General features: G+C 35.9%; 1 protein-coding gene across 3 annotated transcripts in view; it reads right to left on the bottom strand.

The window, feature by feature from the left end:
• Positions 1 to 5,138: 5,138 nt before the first annotated feature.
• The window catches only part of LOC104603038 (receptor-like protein 4), a 52,817-nt gene continuing 39,623 nt past the window's right edge, over positions 5,139 to 18,332 (bottom strand). For 2 of the 3 annotated variants that reach the window (XM_019198712.2, XM_010266950.3), the window contains 3 exons: positions 16,551 to 16,628; positions 12,977 to 13,185; positions 5,139 to 5,627 (listed from right to left, as the gene is read on the bottom strand). In XM_019198712.2, coding sequence (XP_019054257.1) covers positions 5,524 to 5,627; positions 12,977 to 13,185; positions 16,551 to 16,628 — 391 coding nt within the window. In that variant the 3' untranslated portion in view covers positions 5,139 to 5,523. The remainder of the gene's footprint in view (positions 5,628 to 12,976; positions 13,186 to 16,550; positions 16,629 to 18,332) is intronic. The other variant, XM_010266951.2, reaches the window with a different exon arrangement.

Here is an 18,332-nt window from a genome sequence, read left to right as displayed (position 1 = left end):
TTTTTCAGCACACACTGTTTGATTGGATAACTTGTTCACACCCTCCCACCAATTTGACTCATTCTTTCCTTAATGCAGGAACTACTACATACATATATTTACATAATGCTCTAAGCATTGTCATGATCCACGTGGCTAATTGTGTGATTAATCTCCACCTTACTTTTTCTCGGTCTCTCCGCCGATGTGGGTCTCATTTGAATTATTATTAAATGTGATGATTGATGATGATAGTGATGATACGTTTCTCATTGCCGACATGGAGCGCACAAAAGTTACAACTTACAACTTATTGCAAGTCATCACTCGTCCACTTGGTGTTTTTTTTTTTTTTTTTTTATATATATATATTTTTTGTTGTTTGTGGTGGACAACTTACTCACAATGACATCACATTGTTTTCTTTTGTTGCAGATAAGTGATTGGTTTTTTAACTCAACTTTAATTCTTTGAATTTTTTCTCCCATCTTTACTACTTTACTGCTTACAAGTCTGATTGCAACGAGAACCCATGAATGAATAATCAAAATAAGAAAAAGAAAAAAAGATTTCGAGGTGAATCAACTGATGAAGTCAAGACAGACCAACAGTCTAATTTCCACAATTTAATTCATTCCTACCTACATGTTTTACGTTATATTTATACTAGCAACAACTAAGTCCATGCAAATGCATAGGATAATAAAAATCTGGTTAGGTTTAGATTGATATCAATTTTCCCGTTTTAACATGGGTTAAGTTGACCCTTAAACTGACCCATTCCATCTAGTATAATATAAAAGATAAATAAGCACATGTGCGTAAAAATTTTGTGATGAAAAGACTCCTCCACAAGTCCCATCTTTCCTGTTACTAATACAGATATAAATAGATATGGTTGTCCTAGTGTTGGCCACTATGGAATCGAGCCAATATTTTGATTGGTCCCATTGGAGGAATCCGCCAAAACCAACATGATTTCAACATGAAGCATGAATCAAGGATAAGAGAAAAAGCTTGGTAGGAGGCGGATTTGGAGGCACACAAATGGCATTTTTAATTAAGACATCATTTTAATATTATATCAAGGTAAGATGTGGATCATATAATAAAATAAAATGGAGTGTGCACCAAGGTAACATAGAATAACAGATTACTTACCTCTTTGGGATTTTCCAGAATAGAGATTTTGTTTCTCTGGTTCCATTGTGTGGTTCTGTTGGTGACACCCCCTTCAACTGATGCACTTGCATTATAAAATCCAAAAATTATGCAACTTGGGAGTCATCTGTCACCTACAAATCCTAGTCTGAATTGTTTTACATGTTTTAGTTTTAGGCCAGGTGATTTTTAGGGTTTGATGAGTTGGGTTGGATAGTTTAATATAATATATTTTGATTGCAGGGGACATAATAATTGTTTGACAAGTCCGATTATATAAAAAAGGTGAATAGAAATATATCGAGAATAAAAACAATCAACGAAATGAGTGTTAACACAAAAGCCATTACATATTAGGGCAACCAGGAAGGTACAACTGAGTAGCTGATCAAAATAGGGAAAGCACCACGAAAGATGAATTTCACCGGCACATGGTAGGTTGTTGATTAGATAACACACAAGTGATGAAAAGGAACTATCCAGGTGGTAGCTCAGTTGGCAGCTAATTAACAAGGATTCCACTTGTTGGTCAAGCCACTCTTTGGCCGTGTAGAAAGTTTCACTCTCGTAACCCCACAAGCCACTCTACGGCCAATCAGAGAAGCTCCCTCTTTGGTGTATTGTCTTTGAGTTGGAGTTGCATCAAACTGATTAGTTCTTCCAAGCAGCACCCCTTCCATATAGCTAGTTAGTTACATGTACAAATTTTCCTTGTTTTTTTTCTTTTCTTTTTAGGGATCTTTAGCGAGAATGAGATATACTTGGTAATTAGCAACGAGTTTATGCAACTCTTTGAAAAATTTGCTTTCTCTTTTCATCTGAATTAGTCTCAGCTTAAGGATCTAGATTCTATATATGAATGTACAAAAGGGATGAACTATTTTAATAATCTATAAACTATTGAATGTTCAAATTAAAGAGCAATGCACCATTACCTATGAATGAAAATTTTGAAAAATCATTTGACTGGCATTAAGGGAAAACATCAAACAGTTTCTGAGCCATTTGACTGGCTGAGTTTCTGAAAATTGACACGGGAATTGAATACTAGGATCTGTGGCCAATAAGGAGAGTTCCCTGTCTGATGGATGGGTCCAAACCAAACTGACCAAGTCATGGCCACATGCTAAGGAAAGAAATTTAGGGAGTGGGCTCCCACTTGGAAAATATTTTCCCATTCCATAATGGAAATTGACAAAAAAAAACGGAAAGGACAAAGGAAAAAAAAAAAAAAAGGAAAAACAAAAGATGAAGAAAAGTAATTATTTGATGTTGGTTATGTCAGGTACCCAATTGACAAAGCTGTGGGACCTAAAAGAAAATAAATTGCTTCAGTTTTGCGTACATGTGGGTCGGGTCAGGGACTGCCAGAAAAATGCAACTGAGCCTGACCCATATGTCAACTCATGGACTAGGAACCAAGTCACATAAACTAGTACAATATGATCAATCGGGTCTAACAAAGTACCAGCAACTCTTAACACTAATAGTTCAACATATCATCTAATGCTAATTGGGATGATTTATGGTAGCTAAGTAAGTGCTAAACACACATGAACAAAAATTAGGCCTGAATAAGTGAATAGTTATCTCAATTGTTTTTTTCTTTTCACCTGCGCCAGGGCGGTGATACACCGGCAAGGGCGACCGGAAAGGTCGGCATTCACAGCCCAATTGATGTTTTTGACATAGAAAAGAGGTCCCCCCATCCAATGCAGAGTCAGGGTCTATATTCTATAGATGTTTCAGCCAATTGCTATGTGAATAGGTGAGGCCACCATGATGAAGGATGGGGGCAACACCTTGTAAAAAAAAAAAAAAAAATCTGCCTCTCCCAAAAGTTCATGTGTGGAGTTATTATGCTAATAATAGTAAAAAAAGAATAGATGAATGTATTATTATAATCACAACAAAGCTTTTTCAGTTTCCTTAATTAGGATTGTATAATCATAAAGGAGTTAAATATAATAGAATTGGGTTAGCTTCAGTCAAAAGGAAAGCCAGAGAAGCAGACTTGGGATTGAGAAGATTCAAACAAAAACCGTGCATGGAATGCTTCTAAAAGTCTCTACCATTTGATTAAAAAAATAGTCAACTTGGAATTAATTTAATGGAGCAACTCCAACAATTTGTGGGTATTTTACTCAAAGTTCTTGTGGCCATGGCTTAAACACGTTACTGCAATTACTTCTGCATCACATGTTAATGACTGTAGACGGCGATACCTTCTATTGGGTTTATTAAATCTTCATTTAATTTTCAATAGGGAGAGAGTGGTATTCTTCTCTTGTCAAGGTTGACCCATCTCTTTCCGTCCATGCACTTGCATGGAATGAGACCAATCACCCGATGGGCTGCCTGTTGAGAACTCCCTTTCAGACGTTTAATCAACCCAGATGAGCTTATAACCCTCCGATTCATGGCAATTTGATTGGTTCATTGTTCATAATCATGAATGATTATGTGGGTTCTCTTTCTCCTTTCCAAGTGGGCAAGCTCTGTCCTGTTAGGCTAAGCGCCCACAGCAATCAAACCATTGACATTTCAATCAATGCAGGTAAATGGGTTCAGGTTGAGCTTTAATTTCAAGTGCCCTACTTGAACACACCATTGCCATTTGCCACCCGTATTCCGTGTTGCTGCTGAGATTCTTCTGGTTTTTTGAAAATTTCAAGCTTGACGAGGCCACGGTGGTCGGGTCTTTGTAGCTAAGAAAAACTTGGCTCGCCATAGTCCATACTACTTAATTATGAATTATTATTCTGATGGTGGGATGTGTTTGTTAGGTTGGTGTGAGGTGCGCTCTGTAAGGAGCAGATCCTCTGTAGCCCAACTGTCCTATTATTTTAAGGTTGCCACCCGGAATCCCAGTCCCCTGTGGCCTCTGGGGCCGGGGCTGGGTCAATTGCTGATGCCAGAGTTGACTTGACCTAAACCTGGATTTCACCAAGCGACCCAGCTGGACTGCCTGGATTTAGCCCCTAAGTTCAGCGTTTAAACTTGAAGGGAAAGGTAGTCGGAATTCGGAAAGCATTTGTTATGTGGGGGGGAGTCTAGGGGTTCAATGGGGACCCGATTACCTAGATACCCTAAAGTACCTAGCCAGCATTATTAGGGTCTGGTCCAGAAACATTTGTTGGACTCCACCATTATCGGGTTCAAAGATCAAAGATTCGAAATTAGGGTTCCACCAGCAAGCATCCGATGAAGACATGAGCATATAAACGTTGAGATTTTACTTACAAAAGAGAAACAAGTGAATGCAGTTTTTCCTGTTTGCATCGGAGTTTAAACTGAGGTGTACAATTAAGATCAGGCCAAATCGGGGGTCTGGGACTCTGGCGGTCCCAGAACTTGCTAGTTGCCACCAATCTTACATTTTGATTGTTGTTAAAAGTCATCCGACCATGCTGATGCCTTCCATGTCTAATGCCCTGGTTCGGACTTGGGGTCATTCAACTGTGGGACCCTATTCTTGAAAAATGAGCCAGGTGGCAAGTTCTGATGCGTCAGACCCTAACTATAATGGGTCTCTATAAGAAAGTTTATCAGTTTTCATATGCCTTACAGATCATCTTACACTACATATCTGCAACATCAGGTGCGGAACCCACCTGTAATGACACAACGTCGCAGATGTGGTGTAACTGTGTAAGATGATTTGAAACTTGTAAAGCATACACCAACAACAGAAAAACAATTTGAATGCTTATTTTTATTCGGTTCATTGTTGTTGGGTGGGTCCTGGAACCCGCTGTCATACTCATATCTGGACATGATAAGACCCAGAACCTGATGCATATGAAACGTCTGAGTATCAGTTGACAAGTGACACCCTGCTCTGTGATCAATTTGGTGATTACCAGCCGATACAGGAGCACCTGAGCAGTTGGCTATCTGAAACATGGACCAACTACTGGAAATTGGCAGTTCTAGAAATGGATGGTTAGCACTTAGCATGGATCTTCTGTATACATATTTGCACAAAGGCTGGTGACTGGAGCAGTTACAAGTGTATACTGTGCAGCATCTTTTGTATTCCTTGAATTTAAATCAACATTCCATGATGATCCAATTGCCAAAATTTTAGTATGGTACATGGGAGCATCTGATGCACAGCTCGGGCAATTGCCCAGTAGCATGGCATACATTGCATTTACAGTGGTCCCCAGCTATAGTACAGAACTTGTGAAAAGCAAAAGCATGAACGCTATTAAAGTGTAAGAATCTTGCCTTTCTGAAACCAAACTTCCTTCAACAGTGGGCACATATTTTGTTTAAGAGTGCATATCATGGCATTCAAATTGCCCTTTATGTGAAATCTTGGTGGGGCGTGCAGGTAACTGCTTTTAAGATGATGTCATCCTCCTTCCAATAGGCCTGTTAGCGGGAATTTGAAGATGGAAATCCATTGGCGTTCTGCGTCTCCATTTCAAGAAGCATCAAAGATTTCTGTCGTTGATACCTATTTCTCTTTGCTGATAGTGCTGGAAAAAGAATCAAATAAGTTCAGTTTAGAACCAGGATAAAACATATAAAGTACCCCATGAACAAGATCAACAAAGCTGTGTAACCACAGTATAAGAAATTGAATATTCGAAAAAAGAAAATCCACGCAACAACAAGCATGCTGTAAGATTTTCTTTTAAAGATGATAGATGTGAACAGGAAAGCATTGCAAGTTGTGATTTGCAAGTTATAATGCACATACAAATAAAATCCATATCGAAAAATTAAGGATAGTGAGGATATGGCACATATGATACAAAGAAGGACAAATAATTCAAATTCCTTTTTACTCAGATTGGTAAGGAAAGCTTAATAAAAAAATACAATTAGGTGGCAAAAGTTTCCAAATTATGCAGTTTGTCTACTAACAACTTGTTTGGCCAAATGTGCCTGCTCATTAGATACATGGAAAACCTAACTGAAACCTATACCTGTACCTTTCAATTATATTCAGTAGTTTCCAAAGCACCACTTGATTGGATATCCCACTAAATGAACACTTTTTCACATAAAGAAGGCTTTAAGAAAATGTCACAAGCATCTCCAACCCTTTGAGGAGGATATAGGCCTTGTGTGCCGAATTCCATCTAGCTTATAGGTCCCAACTTCCAAGTGTCATACAAATTATTTACATTAACATTTCTTTAGTCATGAAGGCATCTTAGCAGTAAATCGTCTGTGTGAATAATTTGTTTACGTTTGGGATCTAAAAATTCTAAGGGCCTCAGTTTGAACTCATGAATTGCAGGAAATCACTACCAAACCCAATAAAATGAGCTCTTTAAATCAATAGAAATGTCAACAACTACCCATTAAGACCCCTGTTTCAATACAAATTGGTTAAGCTTTGTGCCTCACTTGAGATTTGAGAAAGATGAAGACTGAGGAAGAACAAAGTTGAGCATAGACATGGCTCTTCTTCTACAACTATTTTCACCCAAGCACATACTAATTGAAGAAGTGCCTATATCAAAGGAACAATAATAAATGTGGACAGAGAAAATAAGAAATGTCTAAAAATTCATATAAAAAACTCTAGCTAGAAGGGAAACAGATTTGGATGAGCTGTTTCAGGGGCTCTTGCAGGCTAGACCATTGGTTTGTAATTATTTGGGGAGGGGGTTATAATTTGTATTGGGGTGGAATATTAGGTTCTAGCCCTTCCCCCCACCCCACCCCAATTTGGGAAATCTTTATTATACTATCTCATCTGTTACCAGAAAGATAAAAGAACTAATTTTAGAGATCACCCAATGCATCTGAAAGTTGTGCTGTCAACAACTTGGCCTGCTAGTTTTGGCAATAGGTTCTTTTGCATGTTCATCAATTGATAAAGAACAAAATTAGACAAGAAAGATAATGGGAAATTAGGATTGAGAATGTAATTCATCTACCTTCTTCCCCTAGGTATTTTTGTGTTTTTAGACAGTAGGTATTTCATTGGTTAAGTGATATAGGAGTTACTGAGTTTTCTTATGATACTAGCAATTCTATAATTATATATTTTTTTTCTAGTTCTAATGGGAATTTACTTGAGATTTTACCCAACTACCCATTAGTGATTCAGTTTTCTCTCTCTTCTTTCTCTCTATTGTCTCTTTAATATTCCAAGCATTCATCAATAAGTAAATCATAAGTTTATAAAAAGGTGCTCATTCAACATTCTCAAAGGCCAGAAACTGATCTAGCTAAGCTTTTTCTCTATTTTCCATAGAAAACTGAATTTTTTTCCATTCCAACCATTTTTTTGCTCCCATGTTTGCACATCCACATAGATCTTCCCAACCTTTCATTCCTTTAAACATCAGCTCAAAGTTCCACCCAGAACCTTAGATTTCATAATTTTCACATTTGTAAAATTTTCATCTCTTCATGCAAACCATACTCTGAACCTCACCAAACTTGATCGCCCTTTCCAACCCTACCTACCAACCATTGAAAAATAGACCTATTTTTCTTATTTTGAAGTTTTCAACCATCTTAGGACAAATATGCAGTTCTTGCAATTAAGCTCTTAGACCTTTCTCATCCTCATTAATATTTGACTTTTCTTTATACAGTATAATTTTCATCCTTTTGTGCCAAACATACTTTGATTAATTCTTTTCCCACTTTTCTATTGGTAACAAGTGCTTTTATTAATATTTCAGATGCAAAAAGCGAAGAGATACAAGAAGACAAGACTCTTAAAACCAAGACACATGAAATTGGGTGTATTAAGTTTTGCCCTCTCTTATACAGCCTTTCTTACTCCTAACTAAACTAACATGGTATCATGTTCACTGTGTGTCAAATGTAGGTAAACTCCTTGCCTCAAAGGACGACTTTTATTTCTAAAGACATTATGGAGATGTTTTTTCTTTGATAAATACGTGGTAGTTTTATTAAGAAGAGAAAAAAAGGTGTGCAGTCACCCTAAAAGGAGGCACAAGATGTTACCATCCCTTGGGAATGAGGATATAAACACTCTTAACAGAAATGCACTTATAAAGTAGCCCAGAACAATTCACCCCTAGAAACCCCTTGTTTAGCCAAAGAGTCAGCCATAGAATTTGCTGATCTGCTAACCCACTGGAAGCTTACTGACATGTTTCGTGTAAGCCACTTAACTTTCTTGAGAAGATCCCTGTAGCCTCAGAAAATCATATCTGGATCTGACAGCCAATCCCTACCACCTTGGAGTCCCCCTCAACTATCAAGTGCTCCACTCCAAGTTCGTTTGCAGCCTGTATTCCTTGTACTGCGGCCAGTATCTCAGCCCTTATAGAATCATCAACTCCCACTGATCCAGAGAATAGGGACAAAATGTAACTATCCTTTCTCTCAAAACCCCTCCTATGCCTGAGGGCCCTGGATTACCTTGACTGCTCCTGTCAAAATTCAGCTTTACTGGAGGTCTCCATTATGGCAATGTTATGTGACAACAAAGCTGGCATATGCAGTGCTAGCGGTCCCATTTTTCAGGAGAAGACAAAACACATTGAAGTTGATCTTTATTATCATGGGCATGGTATTCAAGAAGAAACTAGACATTGTAATGAACTTCGAGATGTCTTTAGCAAGCCTTAAATGACATATTCCAATTATATGTAACAAATTATGCATTGCATGATACTTGTGATCTACTAGGGGAAGGAGGAGCATAAATATCATTATGTAATGTGTTAATGGGGTTTCTGTCTTTTCAACATATAGGACAATGTATCCTGTTTGACACTCATACATTCTCTCTCATCCTATCTCTCAGTTGGTTTTCAATCTAATGGTATGAAACAACAGTGCTACATCCCAATGATCTCATTATGGCATGACCTCTGTTCGGCCTGACCTTGTAACTTCTTGTAGGAATAGAGCACATGGAAGTTTAATCAGGCCAACAGGTTTGATATTGGTCTTGTATTTTTACCTTGCAAAATCTGGCCATTTCAGGTTTCAGTTCAGACAAATTGACCTGTGTTTTTGTTGTGCTTTGTGATGGAATATATATAACCGGGTTAAGAACAACCTAGCTCAAACAAAACCTGACCCATTGCCTTCCCTGCTATTCATAAGCTTCTTGACCATGACACTTGGATGCCTGTACATGGGTGCCATAACATGTCAAACACTTCTGTAGAGTAAATTTGTCTCCAAAACCATGCTTCTCCTCATCCTTTGCATGTCTGTGTAACATCTTTTTGGTCATCATATAAACCCCGTCCCAACTACATAAGGTCTGCTACATGAATCCTGCACTGCCATATTGTTTTGTTCAGTGACATATCAATTGTTAAATTAAGGGCCCTTCAACCCATGTCCTTTTTATCTTAATTTCTGATTCTATCCTTTCTACTTTTCTTACCCATCCATCTCAACATTCACATTTTTGCCACACACGAAGTGTTGCTTTTTTGACTACCAACACTCTGTTCCATGCAATATTGTGGCCTTATAACTGTTTTATAAAATTTTCCTTTGGGACTAGCCACCTAGGTTGTATTCTGTTATTGCATAAGACTCTAGATGCACCCCTCCCCATTTTGTCCACCTTCAATCTCTCCCTTATTAGTTGTTATGGATTATTGAACCAAGGTAATGAAAAAGGTTACATCAAGATATCTCTTGGTCTCCAATCCTAAGTGTACCCTGAATTCCACCCCTGTGGTCATTAAGTTTACATTGAATACATTCCAACTTATTTTAAATCCATTTATATCTAAGTATTTGTCTAAAAATCTAAATTTGCATTTATCCTTCTTTAGTTTCATCAATTGATACTATGTCATCAACAAGCAACATTCACCAACGGGACCTATTGAATGTGTTTAGCCAATTCATCCATGGCTAGTGCAAATAAATAAAGGCTAACTAGCTAAGTGTTTATTCTTGATTAAGTACCATGTTCAAAATTGTTGCACCCTCATACATGTTCATAATTAGGTCCATATACCTATTTGGGATTTCTTTCTTTTTCCAAAACCCACCATATTATCATCTCTAGGAACTTTACCATATGCTTTCTCTAGGACAATGAATACTATATGTCGATCTCTCTTTCTCTCTAAACTTTTCTATCAATTATCTAAATAAAAAGGACAGCTTCCATGGTTGATTTCCTTGACATAAAACCAAATTGGTTTCTAAAATACCAGTTTTTTTTTTTTTTTAATTCATGTTTCCAAAATATCAGTTTCATCACCTTTTGTTTTTAAATATAGGCGCCATAGTGTTTCTCTCTTCATTTGACATCCTTTTTGTTTTCATTATATTATTAAATAATTTAGTTAACCATAATATGCCTACCTCTCTAATATCTTTCCAAGCTTCTGTTGGGATACAATTAAGTTGTAACTAGGGGCATTGAAATTTCTGAGCTTGGACCTAGGTTTTGTACTCTTGTGTCTAGGCCTAGGCCCATATCAGGCCTGGACATATGCATGTGTTATTTTATGTTATATTCCTATTATACAATATTGTAATATGACTAAGGGTGTCAACGGTATCCAAAAATCCGATTTCGAATTCAAGATTAGACATAATCGAAACGAATTTGGATAATTTGAATATCTAATCGGTCGAATTCAGATTTCCTATTCATACTGAATAGTTAATCGGATACAAATTCGGATATGACCTGATTCGATTTGATTAATGTCCAAATTCGAATGATTATTTAATTCTTATATAATATATATATATATATATATATATATAAAATGTTTAAATGTTTTATATAATTTATATATTTATATACTTTATATAATAAAATATTTATTTTATATATTTAGTAATTACCTAAAATAATTAATTGGTTGAATTCAAATCGAATCGAATACGGATATTGCCTAATTCAATTCGAATTTGATCCGTTTACACCCCTAAATATGACACCTACAATACATATAATATATAATAATATATTTTATATTATATAATGTATAGCATAAATATAAAAATATATTATATCGTATAATATAAAATATTATATATTTAATATTTTACACTTAAAGTCATAGGACCTTAACCTGACTTTGGGTCTGGCCTAGGCCTGACCCAACCCATGATCACACCTAGTTGTAATGCCTTTCCTTTGTTCATCTTATTTAAAGTCTCATTCACTTCAATTTTCTGAACCTATTAACTCTAGTGATTTTATAGTTACTAATCCCCTATCCATTAGCACCCTCCATATGTTCTTCATTAATAATTTCTCAAAATAACTTTTCCATCTTTTATCAAGACTTTAATCTTCCTCTTTGATGAATTTTAAATCTTTGTTTTTCTTTTTCTCATCTATGTAAGTTTGTATATTCCATTTTAAATCTTTCTTTTTTAGTTTGTCTTATGCCTCAAATTTAATTTAAAAATTCCATTTTGCTTTGATTATATTTTGAACCTCTTCATTCCACCATAAGTTCTCCTAGCACTTTGCCATTTTCCTTTAGATTCTCTTAAAACCTCTTGTGCTACTTTGTTTATATAGTTAGTAGCCATACCAAGCCACATATTAGTCTTTTCATCTAAATTCTACTCTCCTACTTTGAGATTTGCTTACCTAATTTTCAGGCACTTATTTTTTATATATTTTTCTATCTTTTAATGTATGCATCTATCACCACTAATCTATGTTGTGTGGTTAATCTTCCTTTAGAATAACTTTGTAGTCCTTACATATCATTTGTTCTATTTGCCTATAAAGGAAGAAAAACTATTTAACTTGAATTTGATCCACTTTTAATTTAAATGTTTATCTTTCTTGTTAATGTATATGTTTACTATTGTCATATCATAAGCGGTTGCAAATTATAAGATTATATCTCCTATCTCACTCCTCTCCCCAAAACCAAATCCTCCATGCACCCTATCATATCCTGCACTTCCTTTTCCCGAGGGGCCCGGATTCCCCACACAGCTCCCGTCAGCTATAATAATATTTTTCCTCTTCATTATGTCTATTAGTTCCATTATCTTTCCTATTAAGGTTCCTACATTCCAAGTTGCTAGTTGAATTTGTGTTTCTTAGACCAACTTCTTTACCCACTCTCATCTAAAAGGATGTGGGAAGCTTCACCAATTTCTCACTACAACCTGGCACTGTTGTAGTGCATCACTTTTGGGGAACACCCTAGCATACCCTTGCCCGTTTCTCACCACACTTGAGTTAAGGTGTAGGACGCCACTTTTAAGTAATGCCCTAGAATGAGCAAGAAATGCAATTCAGAGTCTATGTTCATAAGAATTTGGTAAAGGATTTAATAGTGGATGCCAACCTAATACAACCCTCCTCCTTTATCCAAAGCTTGAGGCTTGCAATGCCAACCTAGCTCTCTAGAAAATCTTGTTGTAGGGGTTAATAGGAAAGAGCCAAGGACACCTTTGGGGGTGGGGGACTTTCTGGTTCCTGTGAGTATGTGTCTTTGGACTAACTGACTGATCTTAGTTTAGCTTTGTTTTCTATTCTTCTATCTTATTTTGCTTACTAATAAAATTTCTTCATTAGTTACTGAAGAGTGAAGAATTCGAATTGAGCAGGCTAAGCAGATTAAAAGCAAAGAGTGAAGAATAAGACCATAATAAACTTTTATGGAAAATATAGGCCAAGATATCTAAATTTTGTATATTTTTTGCGATTATTGCCATCCCTTCATTTTGGAATAATTTCACTTGTTATATGCATAAAAACACATCCAATGTATAGATTATATAATCATACAGTCATGCCTGATGATATGGCAGATTAGTATGTAATACACTTTTGAAAACAGACAAAAGCAAATAAATAATATAATTGTATTTGAAATAATAAAGACAAAGTTGATAGCTTTATAATATTTGAAACAATACTTACAAATTAAATCTTGAGGAAGAGCGAAGTCATAATCATTACTTCCCCTCCTGATGCAGCATACATAAATTACCAGGATTAATATGCCGAGAACAGCTAGACAGGATAGACCAATTGCAATTTTACCAGCAGTGGACAAGCCTCCCTTTCCCCAAAATAGAGGACATGATGGTAGAGAAGGTACACCACACAATCCTTTGTTGTGGGAGAGACTGGAAAGAAATACAACAGTGCAGAATCAAGAATTGTACTGATGGAAATGAGATTTTTGTGTGTCCAACAACAGAAAGAATCTAGTTTCATGACAACTTGATTCAGATAAAATATTGTTGGATGTATCTCACTGTGCCCACATGTCAATACATGCATGCATTCATATAGAGTGCAAGTGTAGACACAATCACACAAGAAAATAGACAAATACATACACCTTTATACATAAATAAATATTTAGAAAACATACATAATTAGAAGCAATATTCTGTAATGGGCTTAAGGCAGATATTAAAGGAAGCATTGACATGGGTTTTCTTTTGCCACATGGAGGGATATATGGCTGATCCAGAATGTCCATCTCATGAAGGACCCTCTGGACCACCAACATGTATAATGTCATTGTCCACTAGTTCCCAAACCATCTGCATATTGAACTTTTACCTAGAAAGCAATGGCAAATTAATTTTCTTGAATTGTTAAATAAAAACAAGGGGAAAAAGGTCATTTCTGTTATGGCAGAGAAAAATTGACCTGAAAGTTGGCACATGTGTTGAGGGCATTGTTGGTCACATATGAAATGCTTGTCTGGCACATCATTTTCAACATGTAAATGCATGTGCGCATGTGTATGAAAACACAGAAGTGGTGCCAAGTATCATAATGCTCATTTTACCAGAAAAGAGGAAGATGAATAGATACATAATATATTCATGAAAGCTGTTATGCAAGTTTAGAATGTATATGTGCAATATAATCTACTGCAACAGTTTCAACTTTCAAAGGTAGATTGTTTTTTAACCTTGCAAATTGCTGGCCTTTGTTTTTCAGGCAGACAACATATCAAAGAGTCTTGATTTATAATTTGATAAAATATGGTAAACTACCTTATTACACTTCACCACTAGAGTCTACACAGTTGGCCACCTTTTTTTATTTGATCAGCAAAGAGTTGGCCACTTACTTTGTGTAAAACAGTTTATTGAAAATAGTTGGAAGTAACATTGTTCCAACTGTTTGTAAACTAGGAGAGAATGTAATTATCAAAAGGTCAAAAGAAATCTATAAGAGAAATAGAGGGATAAAACTTGACAAGAGAAACATTGAAAGGAAAAGAGATTATTTTCTTTACCCAACAGGGTGTCAATATAATATTCATTCTCTTTTGGATTGTTATAAGCCAAGAAATATGTAATACCCATTCTGCCAATGGTCACTGACAAGAGGATTTGAAAAAGGCAGATAATGAGTGGACTAGTTTAATCTTCTATATAAGTACCCTTAGGGTTAGAACAATAAAGGTAAAACAAAAAGGTGGACTGAAAAGTTTCTGTTTATGCCCTTCCCCAATACAGTGAAAAGCCGCTACTTCCAACCCGAGGTCATCTAGTAGAGAATCAGCTGACCATGGAACCTGAATGAAAAAGCCGTTCGTTCTAGTTGCCAATGATCTAGCCTCATTGATAAGGATGTCAATGGACTTCAAAAGCCCAAAATCCAATCTGACAACCAATCCAATTATTTTGGATTCAAATGATCTGTTTACATAATCAGATTGGATGTGGATTTAACCCCCAATACAGGGAAAAGCCGCTACTTCCAACCCAAGGAGGTCATCTAGTAGAGAATCAGCTGACCATGGAACCTGAATGGAAAATCCGTTCATCCTAGTTGCCAATGATCTAGCCTCATTGATAAGGATGTCAATGGACTTCAAAAGCCCAAAACCCAATCCGACAACCAATCCAATTATTTTGGATTCAAATGATCTGTTTATATAATCAGATTGGATGTGGATTTAACCCCCACCAGATCTGATTAAAATCCAAGCTCAATCAAATTTTGTCTGTGTTATATATATATAGGTAGGTAGATAGATAGATAGATAGAGAATTTATAATAATAAATTCAATATTCATATTTATATAAACTTATTATATATAAGTTAAAATGTAGGGGCCATTACTTGATATAATGGTAAAATCTCATGCTGGTAAGCGTGAGAATGCAGGTTTGAGTCTGAGAGTGACCACTTTGTGCAAAAAAATGCCAAAGGTTAGGAGCATATCCAGTCTACCCCTCCCAAGATAGATGGGACCAACATTGGGTAATGGCCTTTATATAAGTTAAAATGTAACTGAACTTAATGGGCTTGGGTTAAATCTGAATCTAATCCGAGTCTAACAAGATCCAATCCTCAAGATCCCTACTTGCTAATATAGTTTCAGTGGATCCATGATTATTTGATGGTGACCTCATCCATCCAGTGACTACTAAAGAATTGTCCTCCACCTCTGCTCTCTCAAGTCCCAAGGAGAAACCAACTCCCAACCTTGTAGTAAGGATAATATCTTGATTTGAATTGCTATTGCTTCCATTGAGTCCCTCAAAACACCTCCAACTCAAAAAAGATTTGGTTATTAAGAGAATATCCATTAAAGTCGAATCAATGGTTGTCAAGGTGTGATTCAAGGAGGCTTGCTTACACATATGTGGTATTTGTATTGTTGAAAGTAGTAATATAAATGGAATTATTGCCTGTGTTTTTCTTTCTTATGTTTCCTATTTAGTTTATAGGTTGATTGTTAGTGGGTCATGGGCCTATTTTAGTTCTTCATAGGTCTTTTGTTACAGCTAGCTTACTAGGGGCACTTAATTTTGCACATATTTCAAGCAACTTTTTAAGAGAGCTGGGGCCTCACTATTTTCCCCACAACCTGATTTTCTCTTCACTCCTCTTCTTTCTCTTATTCTTCTTTCTTTACTATTCTCTTATTTTAACACCCGGTTTGATTTACTTTTTTTATTAGTTGTTTCTGAATTATTTGACAAGATGTATATTGTATTTCTGAATTCTAATTATGGTTGACTAGTGTATGGGCATGTGCTATGCACATTTTCAAGTAAAGGGTAAATATATAAGTTAGCATCATATTAAATCAAATTTATCTTTAATGGCTTGCACCAAAACTAAGGCAAGTATCTGCTTTATATAGTTGGTTGATATAAGGGATAGAACTAGCAAGAAATGCATTCATGGGATGTTGTGAACTTAGGAGTCACCCTAATATGTAACTAAATAACAGGAAATACACTAAGATGGTTCAAGCATGTGCATAGAAGACCACCAACTGCACTCATAATGAGTGACTTGGGTTAAGGTCCTAAAAAGGTAGATAAAATGGACATCAGTTAAGGCAGCAAGGAAAGATTTAAAGCATTCGATATGTTTGAAAAAAGAAGTTCAAGTAAGAACTTGTTAAAGGAAGACGAAAAAAGTGGAAAACAATAGTACACTAACTGGCTTTGCTATGGAACCACATGAATGAAGTTCAGGAAAGTGATGCCAAAGTATAACACATACTCAATGGCTCCACCATGTACACCAATCGAGTAAAGTTCCTCTGGTACTTGTCCTTCCAATTGATTATCATTTAATAACCTGAAACACAAATGAGGATGTATCACTAAAAAATGAGTAAATGATGTCCTTGAGCAAATAAAGTATTATAAGACCATCTAAATTTATATAAGATGCAAATTAAAACCCTCTAGAACCTTCAAGTAGAACACTACAGAATGTGAAGCTGTGGTTTTCTCTAGTAATTATCCTATGTCAAATTGTGGCTGTTATCTATCTATCAACTTCTTGACATGGAATGTGTTAAATAAAAAATAAAAGTGTACAATAAAGGGAGCTTGAAACAAAACATTCTTATGCAACCTCTCCACTTGTTACGGTAGAACAGATTGGTGAAACAGGATTCATGTAGCCGACCCCATATAGTTGGGATAAGGCATGGATGATGATGATAATAAATTGAAAAATAAAACATGAAATACCAAGAGCGGCATCCAACCCAGCCAATAAGAATAAAAACATTACAAAATCACAAAAGACAGAAATACGGCAAACATATTCGAAAATGAAACTGATGTAGGATGATGAGAGCATAGTTTTAAATTTCAACAAAATTTTGCAAAATTTTGGTTTCAGATATGGCAACTAAAAAGGAAGTATGGAAAACTTTTGGATTTGACCACTTATTTCAACCAAAATTTCAGATACAATATTAAAAGTTTAAAACTAATAAAAATCAAGAACATGAACATAAAATCTTAGAGAAAAATATTAAATATTAATAAAAACTAAGTATTGAAAAAAAGTCATTCAGAATTCTAAATAACTGAAATTTCCATAATTTAATCCCTTGAATTGGGGTGGGGGGGGGGGGTGCACCAGGCCTGGCAGATACATTGTAATTGTAAGATATAATCCAACCATGGTATGGCCAGGTAAGTGCTGCTGTATTAGCTATCTCCTTTCCAAACACCACTTTTTGGGTAATAAATAAAAAGCAAAATTTTACTAATCAAACAAAAGATTACATCCAAAGTCAGTGATGAGGGATCACCCCAAAACAAAAGATAGAAAAAGTACAAGTCTTTCATCTCCCAAGATCTAGATCTAAAACAATCCAAAAATTACAACCAAAATCCTCATTTGTGACTCTCAAATTCTGGAAGAAGCAAGACACAATCCCTAAACCTCTTTTTCCAAACACCATGGGAGAGTGGGATTCCATTTTATGATTTCATAATAAAATCCCTGACTTCAGTTGCTGACAAAAAAGACCATAATGTAGTTTTTTTTTTTTTTTTTTTTTGAGAAAGGTAAAGTATTGGTATTGTATCGAAAAACAAGCTCTCCCTCAAAAAAATTTCTTGAGTGGATATGCCAAGAGAAGAAACCTCCAAAAAAAGCACCTAACTGTTATTTAAATAATGAAAATACCATCCATTGACGTCCACAACACTTCTTAGCTGAGCCATGGGCTACATATCCACCAATGGCAAAGCTTTGCAGCCACCCACAAGGAAAGCACCCTCCATGGTGCACGTTAGCCTCATACCATCCCATCTTGCAGAAAATGAGAAACCTGAAATCTCTCTCATTTTAAACCTTTTACCTCACCCACTATCCTCTTCTCCACTGCATGGTTCTACTCACAACCCCCATTGCCACTGGTCTGACAAACCCAACAGTCTTACCACAGAAGAAAGTTGACACACTAATGAAAAGTATAGTCTTTGCATTCTCCCTTTCTTCTCTTTCTCACTCATCATTATCTTTCTCTCGGCAGCC

Source organism: Nelumbo nucifera, chromosome 4 (assembly GCF_055504915.1).
Source record: "Nelumbo nucifera cultivar China Antique chromosome 4, China Antique-T2T, whole genome shotgun sequence".
Taxonomy (NCBI): domain Eukaryota; kingdom Viridiplantae; phylum Streptophyta; class Magnoliopsida; order Proteales; family Nelumbonaceae; genus Nelumbo; species Nelumbo nucifera.
This window is presented reverse-complemented; position numbering and strand designations above follow the sequence as displayed.